The 19,695-nt window shown below is 41.7% G+C and overlaps 1 protein-coding gene across 1 annotated transcript in view; it reads right to left on the bottom strand.

The window, feature by feature from the left end:
• LOC143035271 (uncharacterized) overlaps positions 1-19,695 on the bottom strand; it is a 91,602-nt gene that overhangs the window by 16,435 nt on the left and 55,472 nt on the right. The window contains exons 3-11 of the mRNA XM_076202125.1: positions 15,898-15,977; positions 14,506-14,581; positions 13,425-13,507; positions 12,819-12,943; positions 12,460-12,527; positions 11,974-12,144; positions 6,426-6,595; positions 2,468-2,686; positions 677-935 (exon numbers count right to left, since the gene is read on the bottom strand). Coding sequence (XP_076058240.1) covers positions 677-935; positions 2,468-2,686; positions 6,426-6,595; positions 11,974-12,144; positions 12,460-12,527; positions 12,819-12,943; positions 13,425-13,507; positions 14,506-14,581; positions 15,898-15,977 — 1,251 coding nt within the window. The remainder of the gene's footprint in view (positions 1-676; positions 936-2,467; positions 2,687-6,425; positions 6,596-11,973; positions 12,145-12,459; positions 12,528-12,818; positions 12,944-13,424; positions 13,508-14,505; positions 14,582-15,897; positions 15,978-19,695) is intronic.

Below are 19,695 nucleotides of genomic sequence, written 5' to 3'. Positions count from 1 at the left end.
ACACTATAAAACAATAGCATTAGATATTTGAGGTCACATGTGGCAGGAAAGGGCAGAGGTAAATTGTAGATTGAGAGAAGCAAGTAAATGCCTTGGAGGATTAAAAAGTGCCATGAAAAATAGGCATGTGGGAATGGATGCAAAGAGGAGATTATATGCCGGGGGAATTGTACTGACTGCTTTGCATGAGGCAGAGATGTGGAATTTATGAGACACAGAGAAGAAAAACTTGAATGTGTTTGAGATGAAATGTCTGAGAAGTATGGTAGAGGTTACTAGGTTTGGATAGAGTGAGAAAGAAGGAAGTGAGGAGGAGAGAGGGAGTGAAAAAGGAGATGTTAGATAGGGGTGACACAGCACATCCACAGTAAGGCTGCTTCATTAAATAAACAAATAAATGAATAATAATAATACTTATAATAAAATTCTATATAATGATCCAATATTCATTGCAACTGTCCCTGACCACCTAGCTACAATCCTTATGCATTTTGTACTCCCCACTCCCCATACATTTAACACAGCATAATATCTGAACTGAATTCTTGTGGAAAAAAGTTTTGCAAGATAGGATATACAGTATAAGGATGAATACATAAAACAATTCATGTGTATACACATTTCATTCAAGCTTCCCTAAAGTCTACAAAAACTACAGAATAGCTGATTTGCTCACCTGCAAATCACAACAGTGGCCTGTGGCACATGTGGCATTGTTAAAGAGCATGCAAGTACTTGCATTGCAACATGGGTTGATACAGTACTCAGGCAGCCCACAGTCACACTGTTCCCCTGGTTCGACGAAGCCATTACCACAGATGGGCGAGTCAAAAATGCTGGTGGGTTTGTTGCGCAGGCAGTAGTCCATGGAGCGCTCAAATGATAAAGCCAAGTACTCATGACTACAGCTGCTCCAGTGGGTTGGGCTTTTAGTTCTGCCAATATACGAAAAGTCACATAAACAAAAGATAAATGGGCATGGAAATACTTCTAAAAGGTTTATTGCTAGAAATTGAAGCAGAATGTTCATAAATGCTAAGTTCAGGTCACCATCCAGTACTAAAACAACACCAACACATATATGACTTAGCCACATAAACAAAAGTGACCCCAGACACAACCATCACAATGAAGACGGTGAACAGTTTATTCTACATTACCCCAACCTAGCCCTATCTAGGTAACAGCACAATATTTCTTCCTCAAGTGACGTATTGGTCAATCCAGTGGCGGCTGCTGGTTACCTGGGCGCTGTGGGTATCCTACAAGTGACCTGGGGCAACAGCTTGATGAGCCATCTCTTTTCCTAACGTCCTGTCATTCTCTTCTCCCATCATAGATTTTTCCTGTCATCTTGTGCCATAATCAAACCCCCCTATCTTACTCAACGCTCAGCAAATTCCGGAAATACTCTACCTATCTTCTCCTTACCACCTTCATTTCTGTTGGCATTTGTCGGTCTCCATCTTTTACCTTCTGCTCTCTACCTAAGTTCAACCTTCACTTTTTTCATGACCTTCCAAAACATCTTTTTTATTATTTTCAAAATTCCCAATCAAACCACCCACCCACCTTACACTTGTTCTACTCTTAGCTTCCCTTACCTTGCATTTGTTTCCACCTTCTTTTCTTCTGTAACTCTCGTGTCCTTCCCCATTCCTACTTTGCAACCCATCTTCATATGTTCACTTCTTTACTGCCACCACTGACTTCATCTCTCTGTTCCCAGTATTCACTGCCTCTTTTGTTCCCACCTATTCTCCTTATTCCACATACCATCTTTGTGGACTTAGGACTTCCTCCTTCAAACTTTTCATGTACATTAAAGCCCATTTTACACTTTTCATCTCAGCACCTACTTCCATGCATACTTGTGACAGAAACTTTCCTTGGCATATTATTAATGATATCATATCTATTTATATGCCTTTCTCCTATATCAAGGTTATCTGAACATAATTTAATATCCAACAATACATACATACATATACCAAGGCTTTTTCCCCCTTACTAGGGAGGTAGCCAAAAAGGAAAAGGCATAAAATCATTCCCACCCATTCCATCCCTGAAAACACTCCACACCCCTCCACCCTCCCTCCCATCTTAGCACCTCCTAGATGACGGGTCATCCCTGCACCCTGTCCACTGCCCTGGGTCAGAAGCAGTGTTGCAAGACACAGCACATCCACAGCAAGGCCGCTTCATTAAATCGGCGACCCCCCCATATAAAGGAGAGGACGGGGAGAAATACCTTCGGGCTATCCAACACTACATAACATATATACATACATACATATGCCAAGGCTTTTTCCCCCTTTCAAGGGAGGTAGCCAAAAAGAAAAAGGCATAAAATCATTCCCACCCATTCCATCTCTAAATACACTCCACTCCCTTCCACCCTCCCTCTTATCTTAGCACCTCCTGGATGACATAACTAGCAAAATTTCAACTGATTATGAATACGAACCCTGATGATGGTGCCATTATGCACCTCTTGTTGGGACATTTACACTCTTCCTCAGTGTCATGCTCCATTCCAAAATTGTGCCCCATCTCATGTGCAACAGTTGTAGCCACCAAACCAACTGTGTCACTATGATCCATGTTGACACCGCCTGAGTATTGGTAGGTGCAAATAGGTCCTTTGAGAGCTTTGCCAACTACTCCAGCATCAAACACCTTTCCACTGTAAAAAGAAAAATGCATGAGTGCATTTGGGGGAGTATGATTATATAATGAAACAATGACTTATTTTGAGTATTGAAAACCCACAGTGGCTGGCAATGACCCTTGGGGACCTCTCATAGATCTCTTTGGGAAGAAGTAATGAAATGTTGTCTATGTTGTATCAGTGTGCGACTGTTTCTATTTCATTGGCTTATAGTAGTGAAAGAATGGGAGCATTAACCTGAAGTCAGCTCCTCTTATATAAAAAGCTGGAGGAAATATAGCTGAAGTTGATACCGTCCACGCCAGAGGCCGTGTGTAAGCCCATACATCTAGATGCAGGTGAACATATCGATAGACCTTGAAGATGAGCAGCATGGAGGTCAGTCCATCACTGTTCACATAAAGGCATACTACTCAAACATCTAACACTCTTTCTCCTGCTGAACACAAAACGTCTCCACTCGCAAAGCTGAGAAATTTATAAACTTCAATTATCCCTTGTTTCAGATATTCTTCCAACACTCCAAGTACATCACCTCTGTTTATCTCAAGCTTGGTGGGGGGATAAGAATGCTGCCACCATATTCCCATGCCTATCATAACAGGTGACTCAATAGGGCTGAGTGGGATTAAAGAAACTCCTTTCTTCATTTTTCTCCTGTAAAGGCCACTGGTATGTAAATACAAATCCATTTATTATGTTATTTCTCCATAATAAATGGATAGATTTAAATGAGTGCATAGAGGGTTTAGGAAGAAATGTCAATGTAATAGTACTGGGAGACCTTAATGCTAGAGTGGGAAATGGTCCAATCGATGGAGTGGTTGGGAAGTGTGGAGTTCCAGGAAAGAATCGTAGTGGAGAGTTGATGGTGGAAATGTGTCTAGAAAGAGAGCTGATGATAGCAAATACAGTGTTTCGGAAGAAAGTCAAGCATAAGTACACATGGGAGAGGGTGGTGGAGGGAAGGGTGGTAGATAGAGCGCTAATGGATTATGTAGTGGTAAATAGGATTATGATAGGAAGAGTTAAGGATGTACATGTGCTAAGGGGAGAGGGTGGGGGAATATCAGATCATTTTTTGGTGGAAGGTAAGTTGAGAGTGGAGGATAGATGGAGAAGGAGGAAAGGGACAAAAGGTAGGGAGGTTCTTAGAGTGAACTCCTTGAATGAAAAGGAAAAGGAGAAGGAGTACGAAAAGAAGCTGAAGGAGGAGTGGGAGGGAGTTAAGGATAGAGCAGAGATGGGTGTGGAGGAGGAATGGGGATGGTTCAAGGAGGGAGTCTTAAAGTGTGCAAGGATGGTGTGTGGAACAAGAAGGACAGGAGGAAATAGAAGAAAGGGTAGTGAATGGTGGGATGAGGAAACAAAGAAGGTTGTAGAAGAGAAGAAGCGAGCATTCACAGATTGGTTACAAAAGAGGACAGGGGAGTCATATGAGACGTACAAAGAAAAGAAAAGAGAAGTAAAGCAAAAGGTAAAGGAGGCAAAGAGGAGAGCAGATGTGAAATGGGGTAGGAGTATGACAGAAAATTTTGAAAGTAATAAAAAGATGTTTTGGAAAGAAATTAAGAGAGGAAGAGGAGGTGAATCAAGTAGGGAAGAAAAGGTAAAAGGTACAGATGGAGAGTTGATAATGGAAGAGATGGCAGTGAGGGGAAGATGGGCAGAATATTTTAGGGAGTTGCTGAATGTGAAGGAGGATAGGGAGGGAAAGATAGCTGCAGTGGGAAATACGAAGAAAATGAGAGTGATGAGTGAGGAGAATGGAGGAGAAATAAGGAAGGATGAGGTGAAGGCAGTTGTAAAGATGATGAAAGCAGGTAAGGCACCTGGTCTGGATGGATGTCATGCAGAATGTCTGAAAAAGGGAGGTTCAGTGATGGTGGACTGGTTGGTGAGATTATTTAATGTTTGCTGGAGAGAGGGTAGAGTACCGGAGGACTGGAGTAGTGCCTGTATAGTTCCTTTTTACAAGGGAAAAGGGGACAAGTGTGAATGTAGTAATTTCAGAGGGATTAGCCTGTTGAGTGTAGTAGGGAAGGCTTATGGGAGAATCTTAATTGAGAGGATTAGGAGAGGAACAGAAGGAGTAATTGGTGAGGAACAGTGTGGATTTAGGACGGGTAGAGGTTGTGTAGATCAGATCTTTGTGGTAAGACAGATATGTGAGAAAGCTATAGGAAAGGGGAAGGATGTTTTTTGGGCTTTTATGGATCTGGAAAAGGCTTATGATAGGGTAGACAGAAAGGCACTGTGGGAGGTTATGCAGATTTATGGGATAGGAGGAAAGCTTTTGGGAGCTGTCAAGAGTTTTTATGTGAGTAGTAGAGCATGTGTTAGGATTGGAAATGGAGAGAGTGAGTGGTTTGAAGTAAAGGTGGGACTTCGTCAAGGATGTGTTATGTCGCCCTGGCTGTTCAACTTATACATGGATGGGGTGGTGCGAGAGGTGAATGCTAGGGTAGTGAGTCAGGGATTGGAGATGGTTAAAGAAAATGGAGAAAAGTGGGAGGTGAGCCAGCTGTTGTTTGCAGACGACACTGCGCTTGTGGCAGGGTCAGAGGAGGGATTGAGGAAGCTGGTGGCAGAGTTTGGGAGAGTATGTGATAGAAGAAAGCTAAAGATAAATGTGGGTAAAAGTAAGGTGATGAGATGTACAAGGGGTGAAAGTGGCAGTAGACTGGAAGTGAACATTAAGGGAGAGCGACTGGAGGAAGTGGATAGTTTTAGATACTTGGGTGCAAGTGTAGCAGGAAAAGGTGGAGTGAAGGTGGAGGTAGAATGTAGATTGAGAGAAGCGAGTAAATGCCTTGGTGGTTTAAAGAGTGTAATGAGAAATAGACATTTGGGAATGGATGCGAAGAGGAGACTGTATGAAGGAGTGATTGTGCCAACAGCATTGTATGGGGCAGAAACGTGGAACATAAGAGAAGAAGAGAGAAGGAGTTTGAATGTGTTTGAGATGAGGTGTCTGAGAAGTATGGTGGGGGTTACTAGGCTAGATAGAGTGAGAAATGAGGAGGTGAGGAGGAGAACAGGGGTGAAAAAGGATTTGGGAGATAGGGTTGATGAAAGAATATTAGGATGGTTTGGACACATGGAAAGAATGAGTGAAGAAAGACTAGTAAAAGAGGTATGGAAGGCAGATGTGGAGGGAGTGAACATGAGGGGACGTCCTAGGATGAGGTGGATGGATGGGGTGAAGGGGGCTTTGGGGAAGAGGGGAATGTCTGTTGAGGAAGGAAGGGAGAGGACGGAAGACAGAGGTGAGTGGAGAATGGTTGTATATGGATGATGTTGTGACTGCATGAGGAGGAATGGGCGGGGGGGTGGGGGGTGGGGTAGTATGTGTGAGTAAATTTTGACGCAGCCCGAAGGGATTTCTCCCCGTCCTCTCCTTATATGCAAAGGGGGACGGAGAGGGGGGGTCGCCGATTAAATGAAGCGGCCTTGCTGTGGATGTACTGTGTCTTGCGACACTGCTTCTGACCCAGGGCGGTGGGCAGGGTGCAGGGATGACCCGTCATCCAGGAGGTGCTCAGATGAGAGGAAGGGTGGGAGGGGTGTGGAGTGTATTTAGGGATGAAATGGGTGGGAGTGTTTTTATGCCTTTCCCTTTTTGGCTACCTCCCTTGGAAGGGGGAAAAAGCCTTGGTATATGTATGTATGTATGTATGTTATTTCTCTGTATCTAGCCAATTTATGGATTTAATGGTATCCTGTCAACATACTTTTCTGTTGCAATACTTACGTGAGGAGCTGAGCATTATCATTGGGGTATTCGCGGATGAGTCTGACTTTACGATACGTGAGGAAGTTGGTAAGCGTAGTGTCCCCATTAGTAGAGATGTTAACTTGATCATCATCTTTCCATACTTCTACTCCAACCAATGCAATGAAGATGTTTAGGGGCTGGTAAAGCTGAGAAAATAAAGATGAATCAGAATAAATTGTACACATATCAATCAACATTTTACTTGTAGTATACAGTACATCAAACTGATATCTTACAAATAATCTTAGTGCCTACATCTAGTTTCAGAGAGGAGAATGGAGTTCCAGGAAAGAATCGTAGTGGAGAGTTGATGGTGGAAATGTGTCTAGAAAGAGAGTTGATGATAGCAAATACAGTGTTTCGGAAGAAAGTCAAGCATAAGTACACATGGGAGAGGGTGGTGGAGGGAAGGGTGGTAGATAGAGCGCTAATGGATTATGTAGTGGTAAATAGGATTATGATAGGAAGAGTTAAGGATGTACATGTGCTCTGGGGAGAGGGTGGGGGAATATCAGATCATTTTTTGGTGGAAGGTAAGCTGAGAGTGGAGGATAGATGGAGAAAGAGGAAAGGGACAAAAGGTAGGGAGGTTCTTAGAGTGAACTCCTTGAATGAAAAGGAAAAGGAGTATGAAAAGAAGCTGAAGGAGGAGTGGGAGGGAGTAAAGGATGGAGCAGAGATGGGTGTGGAGGAGGAATGGGGATGGTTCAAGGAGGGAGTCTTAAAGTGTGCAAGGATGGTGTGTGGAACAAGAAGGACAGGAGGAAATAGAAGAAAGGGTAGTGAATGGTGGGATGAGGAAACAAAGAAGGTTGTAGAAGAGAAGAAGCGAGCATTCACAGATTGGTTACAAAAGAGGACGGGGGAGTCATATGAGACGTACAAAGAAAAGAAAAAAGAAGTAAAGCAAAAGGTAAAGGAGGCAAAGAGGAGAGCAGATGTGAAATGGGGTAGGAGTATGACAGAAAATTTTGAAAGTAATAAAAAGATGTTTTGGAAAGAAATTAAGAGAGGAAGAGGAGGCGAATCAAGTAGGGAAGAAAAGGTAAAAGGTACAGATGGAGAGATGATAATGGAAGAGATGGCAGTAAGGGGAAGATGGGCAGAATATTTTAGGGAGTTGCTAAATGTGAAGGAGGATAGGGAAGGAAAGATAGCTGCAGTGGGAAATGCGAAGAAAATGAGTGTGATGAGTGAGGAGAATGGAGGAGAAATAAGGAAGGATGAGGTGAAGGCAGTTGTAAAGATGATGAAAGCAGGTAAGGCACCTGGTCTGGATGGATGCCATGCAGAATGTCTGAAAAAGGGAGGTTCAGTGATGGTGGACTGGTTGGTGAGGTTATTTAATGTTTGCTGGAGAGAGGGTAGAGTACCGGAGGACTGGAGAAGTGCCTGTATAGTTCCTCTTTACAAGGGAAAAGGGGACAAGTGTGAATGTAGTAATTTCAGAGGGATTAGCCTGTTAAGTGTAGTAGGGAAGGCTTATGGGAGGATCTTAATTGAGAGGATTAGGAGAGGAACAGAAGGAGTAATTGGTGAGGAACAGTGTGGATTTAAGACAGGTAGAGGTTGTGTAGATCAGATCTTTGTGGTAAGACAGATATGTGAGAAAGCTATAGGAAAGGGGAAGGATGTTTTTTGGGCTTTTATGGATCTGGAAAAGGCTTATGATAGGGTAGACAGAAAGGCACTGTGGGAGGTTATGCAGATTTATGGGATAGGAGGAAAGCTTCTGGGAGCTGTCAAGAGTTTTTTTTTGAGTGTAGTAGAGCTTGTGTCAGGATTAGAAATGGAGAGAGTGAGTGGTTTGAAGTAAAGGTGGGACTTCGTCAAGGATGCGTTATGTCGCCCTGGCTGTTCAACTTATACATGGATGGGGTGGTGCGAGAGGTGAATGCTAGGGTAGTGGGTCAGGGATTGGAGATGGTTAAAGAAAATGGAGAAAAGTGGGAGGTGAGCCAGCTGTTGTTTGCGGACGACACTGCGCTTGTGGCAGGGTCAGAGGAGGGATTGAGGAAGCTGGTGGCAGAGTTTGGGAGAGTATGTGATAGAAGAAAGCTAAAGATAAATGTGGGTAAAAGTAAGGTGATGAGATGTACAAGGGGTGAAAGTGGCAGTAGACTGGAAGTGAACATTAAGGGAGAGTGACTGGAGGAAGTGGATAGTTTTAGATACTTGGGTGCAAGTGTAGCAGGAAAAGGTGGAGTGAAGGTGGAGGTAGAATGTAGATTGAGAGAAGCGAGTAAATGACTTGGTGGATTAAAGAGTGTAATGAGGAATAGACATTTGGGAATGGATGCGAAGAGGAGACTGTATGAAGGAGTGATTGTGCCAACAGCATTGTATGGGGCAGAAACGTGGAACATAAGAGAAGAAGAGAGAAGGAGTTTGAATGTGTTTGAGATGAGGTGTCTGAGAAGTATGGTGGGGGTTACTAGGCTGGATAGAGTGAGAAATGAGGAGGTGAGGAGGAGAACAGGGGTGAAAAAGGATTTGGGAGATAGGGTTGATGAAAGAATATTAGGATGGTTTGGACACATGGAAAGAATGAGTGAAGAAAGACTAGTAAAAGAGGTATGGAAGGCAGATGTGGAGGGAGTGAACATGAGGGGACGTCCTAGGATGAGGTGGATGGATGGGGTGAAGGGGGCTTTGGGGAATGTCTGTTGAGGAAGGAAGGGAGAGGACGGAAGACAGAGGTGAGTGGAGAATGGTTGTATATGGATGATGTTGTGATTGCATGAGGAGGAATGGCCAGGGGGTGGGGGTGGGGTAGTATGTGTGAGTAAATTTTGACGTAGCCCGAAGGGATTTCTCCCCGTCCTCTCCTTATATGCAAGGGGGGGTCGCCGATTAAATGAAGCGGCCTTGCTGTGGATGTGCTGTGTCTTGCGGCACTGCTTCTGACCCAGAGCGGTGGGCAGGGTGCAGGGATTACCCGTCATCCAGGAGGTGCTCAGATGGGAGGGTGGGAGGGGTGTGGAGTGTATTTAGGGATGAAATGGGTGGGAGTGTTTTTGTGCCTTTCCCTTTTTGGCTACCTCCCTTGGAAGGGGGAAAAAGCCTTGGTATATGTATGTATGTACAAATACAAAATAATGCATTAAGACTAAAACCTACATAAAACACCCTATTCAGAAACTGAAATCATTTCCAAGTGTCACATGAGAATAATAGGCACATGGTACATGATGATGATGATGATATGGTTTAACGTCACAAACTCCCCCCTACTGGAAGGCTAGGACGGTCCCCCTCACAGAGGGCTTTGTACATACATACATACATATACCAAGGCTTTTTCCCCCTTCCAAGGGAGGTAGCCACAAAGGGAAAGGCATAAAAACACTCCCACCCATTTCATCCCTAAATACACTCCACACCCCTCCCACCCTTCCTCTCATCTGAGCACCTCCTGGATGACGGGTCATCCCTGAACCCTGCCCACCGCCCTGGGTCAGAAGCAGTGTCGCAAGACACAGCACATCCACAGCAAGGCCGCTTCATTCAATCGGCGACCCCCCCTCTCCGTCCCCCTTTGCATATAAGGAGAGGACGGGGAGAAATCCCTTCGGGCTGCGTCAAAATTTACTCACACATACTACCCCACCCCCCACCCCCCCGCCCATTCCTCCTCATGCAGTCACAACATCATCCATATACAACCATTCTCCACTCACCTCTGTCTTCCGTCCTCTCCCTTCCTTCCTCAACAGACATTCCCCTCTTCCCCAAAGCCCCCTTCACCCCATCCATCCACCTCATCCTAGGACGTCCCCTCATGTTCACTCCCTCCACATCTGCCTTCCATACCTCCTTTACTAGTCTTTCTTCACTCATTCTTTCCATGTGTCCAAACCATCCTAATATTCTTTCATCAACCCTCTCTCCCAAATCCTTTTTCACCCCTGTTCTCCTCCTCACCTCCTCATTTCTCACTCTATCTAGCCTAGTAACCCCCACCATACTTCTCAGACACCTCATCTCAAACACATTCAAACTCCTTCTCTCTTCTTCTCTTATGTTCCACGTAGGGCTTTGTAGCATGGAATTTAATGAACCATGCCCTTGGTTCAACTTCGTCGGTGGCAGGATTTGAACCGCCATCCCCTCGACCTTCGCTGCAAGTAATGACGCCCTAACCCACTCAGCCAGTGAGCTTCCTACATAAGAGCCATTAAACCCTTCCACAGCTCACTGAATACAAAACAGCCCCAGCAATATAATATTCAAATATCTATAACAACCTGCCCCTAGCACTCCACATATCTATACACAAAGGGGATGAACACAAAATGAATCTTGTGCGAGGTACAGTAAACCCTCACTATAACAGACGATACGGGGACGGGTCTGTCGTTACATCCGAAGATCTGTTATAACTGAGGATCCGTCATATCCGACGGAAATACCGGACAGATCCGTTATATTCTAAAGTTTGTCCGGTATTAGAAATCAGTAGGAATAGAAATTACAGTAAACCCTCAATATAATGGATGATATGGGGACGGGTCTGTCGTTATATTCAAAGATTTGTTATAACCAAGGATCCCTCCCTATAACGGATGAAAATCTGTTATAGTAAGGGTTTGTCCGGTCAGATGTTTTTGTCCGTTATATCCAATATCTAGTATATCAAGGGTTTACTGTAGTAATTATGTCATGTACAAAAAACAGGCAGGGGATGGGGGGGGGGTGAGGTTGTATGTGTGAATTATATTTTGACACAGCCCAGAGGGATTTCTTCCCGTTTTTCATTTTCTGCATGAGGGGACAGAGAGGGGGGTTTGTCTTGTTGTGGATGTGCTGTGTCTTGCTACATTGTTTCTGACCCAGAGCAGTGGGTGAGATGCAGAGATGACCCGTCATCCAGGAGGAGCCAAGATAAGAGGGAGGGAGGGGGGTGAATGGAAGTGGAGTATGTGGGGATGGAATGGGTGGGAGTGGATTTTATGGAGTGGTTTCTATGCCTTTTTCTTTTTGGCTACCTCCCATGTAGGGGGAAAAAGCCTTTGGTATATGTATGTATGTACATACATACATATCCCAAAGTCTTTTCCCCCCTTACAAGGAATATACCCCTTAGGGTTAGAGAGACTGGGATGCGTAGTTGCATCACCCTGTCCCATTTTAGTCACCTTTTACGACCCAAGTGGGAAAACTCAGCTGGTAGCAATCTTACTTCCCTCTACCATAGGAGACAGAGGTGAAAAAGGAAATATATATTCAAAGAAGTGGTACAGGGCAGTAAAGGGGGGGGGGGACAGCATAACAAAGGGACAGTCGCTGTACAGTAAAGTAGCATCATCTCTCTATGAGTAGATATTTCCTCTAGCACATACAAATGATGTGTGACTCTGGTCCATAGGGATGCCCCATATAGTCCCTAAAGTATCAGCTGCATGCTATTGAGCAAAATTTTACTGCACACTAACATGCAACCAATACTCCAGATGGAGAATATTTCTAATACACTTTTATCTTCTCACAAACAGTAATAACTGAATGCTTCGCATATACTCACCGCATTAACAATATTAGCAATATCTTTACATCTCTGGTAAATTTTTGAGACCTCATGACCATGTTTTTCATATTCACTTTTGTCTGCTACAAGTACTAGTTCCACATAACGGGAATCAGAATTTGAGTTATAAGGTCCCCTGATTCCACTACTTCTGCTGCTACGTTTGTACTGAAAATATATAGAGTCACATGAGAAATCTAAGGGTTTATTCATCACTAAATATACAACGACAGATTCCAGATGCAATGAACAAAATCCAGTGACACACAACAATTTCCTGAGTCCCTCCCAATATATGATCACAGTATACTAAGAACCCATCTTCACAATCCTTGGTAAGTCTGACATGGAATTACAGTAAATATGTTGAATTTATTATATCTATCAGACCAATCTTTCTCCCTTTTGTCTGTTAAATCAAGGGAGGAGTGTGTGATAAAAAAAAAATCAAATATCATCCTATACTAAGAAAAAATTCCATACCCGCAAAAGGCGAGTTACTGCCTCATCATGGAAGAGGTCCTGGACTGGGTGGGATTTACTCGTGTAGCCTGTAGAAAAACAAAAAGAAGAAAACAATTACTCATAATTCCCCAAGCACCAGTATAACCCTCTTGGTATATCATGAACTTCTCTGTTTGAATAATGCCCTCATGATGAGAGATTAAGGTCAGGAATAGTCAAGTGGGAAATGTCAGAAATGTCAGAGTGGGTGAGGAAGTGGTGGTGGCCAATGATAAAAGGAAATGGAGATAGAAGAAGAAGAAGAAAAAAAAAAAAAAAAAAAAAATCAGATAAATAAGTCAACTAGGCTTGTTCCAATAACAGAATGACGTACTTACCACAAGTATGATTGCGTGAACGAAGGTGTGCATGATGAAGGAGGTAGTGTGGTGTGTGCAGACTATTTGATGCTGAAGGGATTCGCTCTATATAATGAATATCCTCCCCGTCATAAAGCACCCCACTGTAAAATTACAATACAATAATTAATTATCATTGAGCATTTTACTTTAATATTTTTCATTAGCAATTTATTCTCTAACACACATCTATGGGACCAATGGTGGGTACCTCCTTGAGGTGGAACCCTATAAGTTTAACTTACAAAAGGTTTTTCTCCAAATTATAAGTGAAGTGGGTATGTCAAACAGTACCACTTCATACACATTAAAACTTGTTTCATTCCCCTCCCATCTCAACACCTCATGGATGAAGAGCCTATCCCCCATAGGTCAAAGGCAGCAAGATACAACACTTCCATAGATGGAACTGGTTTACCCCAACACTTCATTATGGTAACCCCTTTCTTTGTCCACTCAAAACAATTTATGGAGCAGATAAGAACATCCCTTTGTGTCATATCATCATTTCATCCATCTATAACATCTTTGTATATTACAATAAGATAAATATAATGATGCAAATACAATAGAGGACAATCTTACCTGAGTCCATTACACGTGGACACAGCAACCCAGGAATCCGGCCGTCCTTGAACACTGCCTTGGTAATGGCACATGTCTACCTCCTGAAAATTGACAACCAAATATTGTAACTTTAATTCCTTGTTTCATATAGTACTCCATAAAAACACACCATCCTAGCCCTCTTTGAAAGGAGGTTTATAATATCAAACCAAATCCAAATCACTTACACTGATAAATGAACTGGAGAAAACAAATAGAAAAACATGTATTAAGACATTTTTCAGGAAATGAATCATGTCTAAAACTTCCATTAAATGTAAGATGATTATGTATATAAACTTCCTGAGATGTATTTGCATATTAGTACTTCATGGGATTGAGGTAGTTACACTTGGACAATCACCTCTCAATCCTACTGAGCCAGTATGAATGACTGGAAAGTGGAAGTGGATGAAGTGAGCTTGAGAGAAAGACAGAGAATGAGTGAGGTGGGATGGAAGGGGTGAAAGGGACATAAGTGGAATGTCTAGGAGGCAGGGAGGAGCAAATGTTAAAAAGAAAAAAAGAAAGAAAGAAAGAAAGAAAGAAAGAAAGAAAGAAAAAAAAAATATATATATATATATACTGTATATATATATATATATATATATATATATAAATATATATATATTGAAGGGTAACATGACTGGAAAAGTTGTCTTCTCCTTTGTTTCATAATATTAATGAATGAGGAGAATGGTTGAATATAATGAGACATATGCACGCCAAAATTACCTTCTCCTTTATAACAGAGAGGGAAAGGGAGGGAGGAGGGAGTCAAAGCATACATCCATCAATAAATCTATTGCCCCAGTTCTCTCTTGAAATTATTCATGAACCTGCCCTCCATCTCATTTTGTCACTTATCTCTTCTTATCTGATTTTGTTTTCATTTCACTTTTGCCTTTGAAAGTTATACCTCTGCACACCAAACTTATCCATGCAAGACGATACAAAATATCCAATTAGAAAAAGTATAAATTTAGATTACTTACTGATGAATCACATAATGAATGAAGAGCTAAACTCTAAACTGCATATACTATGGAAGATTCCTTACCTCAGCATAAGGACGATGAACTACATGTGACCCGTTGTGGATATATTTTTCAAAATAATTCTTAGTTATTAATTCTCTGCAAAAAGAAGAAGAAATTTAATGATTACATTTTATTACATATTCAACCTCTACATCTTCAAAATTTAATACAATCTGTCTCACTTATGTCATCTAGCTTACATTTCTCTATAAATATGAATACAGTATGTCAACACCATGGCACATGCAAAATACTGAAAAATGGGGAAAGTAGATAAATAAATGACAGTATTTAGCACAAAAGATCCTGAAAACTTCCAAACATTTACTGATGATTATCAAAATTACATAATTTGACCTATAACTCTTCCTCTCTTAATTTCTTTCCAAAACATATTATTTTCAAAATTCTGTCATACGACAAAAATTTATATATATATATATATATATACCATATACACACATACTCATACAGGAAAAGAAATATATTAAGTGGTGGTTTAACAGAAGGTGGAGTGAGGAGGAGAGAAAAAAAAAAAAAAAAAAAAAAAAAAAAAAAAAAAACCAAGAAAGTGGCAAATATATATCAATGAAAGGGATGACTATGTAAAAATATGCAGGGAAGAAAAAAGAAATTATGAAAAAGACCTAACAGAAAAATGTAAGGATCGACCAAAACTATTGTATTATTTCTATTAGTCTCAAGTAGAAGCAGATCAGGTTTGTTGTACATGATAATGATTTGGATTCAGTATAGTTTTTTCTTCCAGTTGTTTAACCCATCTACTGTTGATAACTCACATATTTTTGCTACTGTGCTTGTTAGGGAGACTGGACTATAGTTAGTTGGATTTTCCTTGTTTCCTCCTTTATATATTGGTACAATATTGCATTTTTTCAGTCTTGTGGTAACTTTCCTTCTTTAAGCAAACATTCGATTATATTGTATATTATATCCGTTAACTCCTCTACACATTCTTTCAGTAACCAATTCACAATTCCATCTGGACCATACAATTTTCTGACATTAAGGTTTTTTATTTGGTAGCTGATTTCCTTCTGTGTTACAGTTATTTCCTTCATGGGGGGGGGGATTTCTGTTTCTCTATTCCCTCACAGTTAGGCGAGTTCTCAATTGTGAATACGGATTTAAAATGATTGCTCATAATTTCTGCCATTTCTTGTTCTTCTGTATATTCATAATTTCCCTGATGCAGCTTTTCTATTTCTTGTTTGTTTTTTAGTTTACCATTCACATATCTGTAAAACAGTTTAGGTTGTTCCTTGCATTTTTCTATTGTCTTTATTAGTTTCATAGTTTCATGTCCACAAGCACATGTGTATGCATCAAGAGTTAAGGTGTATTAAGGTGTAACTGAACATACGGATTTGTGGGCAACATTCACAACCTACTTGTTGAGAGAGAGGTCCACTACGATGTCTTCCTCCCCAATGGTGAATGCAAGAGTGATGTCGCTTACATGGACACCATCCTGTTAGGGGAGAAGGAAAAACAATCTGTCAGATAATCAAATAGAACCTGCTTAAATCATTGTATTATATGAAAGCAAACTGGGAAACAAATATGTCACTTTTTTTTTTTTTTTGAGAGAGAGAGAGAGTTCCCTGGAATTAAGTTTTCAACATGGCTTAATATGATAACCATGGATAACAGTATATCAATTGTATCCATGACACTGTATGGAGCAGAGACTGGTAATATTGGATGAGATAGGCAGAAAGAAAAAGTATGAAACTTTTTTAGATGAAGTGTTTGAGAAATTCAATAAATATTAAAAAAAAAAAAAAAAAAAAAAAAAAAAAAAAAAAAAAAAAAAAAAAAAAAAAAAAAAAAAAATCCATCCATCTCATCCTCAGTTACTCTGTCCTGTTTACTCCATCTACCTCTGCCATCTACACTTATTTTACTAATCTTTCTTCACTCATTCTTCCCATGTGTCCAAACCATCCCAATTCTCAGTAGCAGATCCAGGATAAAAAATGGGGGGGGAATTCACCTGAATTTTATAAATACAAATTACTTTTTTAAACATATGTACTGTATCACGAATATCATGATTTTGAATCTAAATTGAAGTACACTCAACCCTCCATTTAACAGACAAAAGTGTGTAAAGACTGGTCCATTCCTGCTAAATGCAAACAGAACAGACAGTATCAATAAATAACAGACAAATGACTGTTGTTGGCAACTTGGTATGGTACATATTTAATAGTTTTTTTTACTGTGCCTGAAAATAATAAGGTAATATTGTATTGTTGATTAGTTCTAACACACACAAAAGGCACAGTGTTGGTGGCCCAGACGGATTGGATGTATGCAGCAATGGACAATTGGGCCATCGTCCGGCTCTATAACTAACAGAAGTTTTTGTCTACTAAATCGAGGATCCATTGCATTGGGGTTCGTTAAATGGAGGGTCAAGTGTATATGTTCTTACTTGATTTAGTTTCTTTCTAAATACTGGGCAAAAGTAATATATACATACATACATACATATACCAAAGGCTTTTTCCCCCTTACAAAGGAGGTAGCCAAAAAACAGGCATAAAAACCATTCCCACCCATTCCATCCCTAATACACTCCACTCCCCTCCACCCTCTACCCTTCCTCTTATCTTGGCACCTCCTGGATGACAGGTCATCCCTGCATCCTATCCACTGCCCTGGGTCAGAAAGCGTCGCAAGACACAGCACATCCACAGCAAGACTGCTTTATTAAATCAGCAACCCCCATCTCCATTCCCCCATGCAGAAAAGGAGAAGACGGGGTGAAATCCCTTCGGGCTGCATCACATTTGGCTCACACATACTACCTCACCCCCATCCTCCCACCCATTCCACCTCATGCATCACAACATCATCCATATACAACCATTCTCCATTCACCCCTCCCTGTCTTCTGTCCTCTTCCATCCTTCCTCAACAGACATTCCTCTCTTCCCCAAAGCCCCTTTTACCCCATCCATCCATCTCATCCCTGGTCGCCTCCACATCTGCCTTCCATACCTCTTTTACTAGTCTTTCTTCACTCATTCTTTCCATGTGTCCAAACCATCCCAATAATCTTTCATCCACCCTATCCCCCAACTCCCTTACCACCCCCATTCTCCTCCTCACCTCCTCATTTCTCACTTTATACAGCCTAGTAACCCGTCATACTTCTAAGATACCTCATCTCAAAGGATTACAAAGGATTACAAAGGCGGAGCATACCGACAGGAGACCTTTTGATCTCAAACACATTCAAACTCCTTCTCTCTTCCTCTCTTATGTTTCATGTTTCTGCCCCATACAGTGCTGTCAGCACAATCACTCCTTCATACAATCTCCTCTTAGCATCCATTCCTAAATGTCTATTTCTCATTACACTTGTTAATCCACCAAGGCCTGTAGGGATATCTCCCTGTCTTCTGTTTTTCTGCATGAGGGGTTAGAGAGGAGGGGTTCACTGATAAAATGAAGCAGCATTGCTGTGTCTTGCTGTATTGCTTCTGACCCAAGGCAATGGGTGAAATGCAGGGATGACCCATCATCCAGGAGGAGGCAAGAAAAGAGGGAGGAAGGAAGGGGTGGTGATTGGGAGTAGAGTGGGTGGGGATGAAATGGGTGGTACTGGAATTATATCTTTTGACTTTGGCTACCTTCCTTGTAAGGGAGAAAAAGCTCTTGGTATATGTATATATGTATTACAAAAATGGGGGTGGAAAGCTTTCAGATAAGGTAAATCAATGAATGCTGAGATGGTTTGGGCACATGGAAAGAATAGTAAAATGTCATTAAACAAGTATTGGAAGGCTTAATTACAATTTTTTTTTTTTTGGCATATGCCCTGGGGTGGCACATTTAGGGGAAGGGCAGCAATTCTATATATATATATCAAAGGAGCCCTGAATATTTCACTGTAATATATGAATTTTGTGTTTGAATAAACATAATTAAATATTTTTCCTTTATCCTTTCTGCAATAGGGACATTAAAAAACATTTTTAAATCTGTTTAATTATTTTGCAAGCCAATAGCTAAAACAGGCTGTAAGGGATGGTGGAGGAGGGAAGTGATGATGGGGTGTGGGGTGTGGGGGGGGGGGGGTTGTCACTGAAAACTTTGCCCTGGGGCAGCACTTAGACATGTGAGGGCTCTGGCAGTAATGGTAGCATTACATACATACATACATACATATACCAAGGCTTTTTCCCCCTTACAAGGGGGGTAGCCAAAAAGAAAAATGCATAAAATCATTCCCACCCATTCCATCCCTGAATACACTCCACACACCCCCACCCTCCCTCCTATCTTAGCACCTCCTGAATGACGGGTCATCCCTGCACCTTGTCCACTGCCCTGGGTCAGAAGCAGTGTCGCAAGCCACAGCACATCCACAGCTAGGCCGCTTCATTAAATCGGCGACCACCCCTCTCCGTCCCCCCATTGCATAAAATGAGAGGACAGGGAGAAAGCCCTTCGGGCTGCGTCAAAATTTGCTCACACATACTACCTCACCCCCCATCCACCCGCTCATTCCACCTCATGCACTCACAACATCATCCATATACAACCATTCTCCATTCACCCGTCTTCTGTCCTCTCCCGTCCTTCCTCAACAGACATTCCCCTCTTCCCCAAAGCCCCCTTCACCCCATCCATCCACCTCATCCTAGGACGTCCCCTCATGTTCACTCCCTCCACATCTGCCTTCCACACCTCTTTTACTAGTCTTTCTTCACTCATTCTTTCCATGTGTCCATACCATCCTAATATTCTTTCATCAACCCTATCTCCCAGCTCCTTTTCCACCCCTGTTCTCCTCCTCACCTCCTTATTACATGTAAATAAAGGTTTTCCCATGGAGTCTAAATGTATCCTGTAGAAAAAAGTCAGTGAGGTGGACATTCACAACAATGACAAGAATTGTTCATATACTTAGCTGGTAAAGTCCAAGGTATCTCAGAAAAACCATTTATCAGGAAACAAATGCTTGTACAAATGCTTGTACAATGGAGTCCCCCATGGAGCAATGTTATCTAAACCATTCACCAGTAATTTCCCAAACCCAAATCCTGAGCATAATGTCAAAGCTCTCACTAAACTCCAGCAAACAAAACAGATGTCAAAGCCACACAACTAAACATGACAATCTAGAATTGTGGATGACACAAATGAGAATGGCAGCTTCCCCCTATTCAGAC

This window comes from Oratosquilla oratoria, chromosome 18 (assembly GCF_046742065.1).
Source record: "Oratosquilla oratoria isolate Oo_2021 chromosome 18, ASM4674206v1, whole genome shotgun sequence".
NCBI lineage: Eukaryota > Metazoa > Arthropoda > Malacostraca > Stomatopoda > Squillidae > Oratosquilla > Oratosquilla oratoria.
Note: the sequence above shows the minus strand (reverse complement) of the source record. Positions and strands in the feature narration are given on the sequence as shown.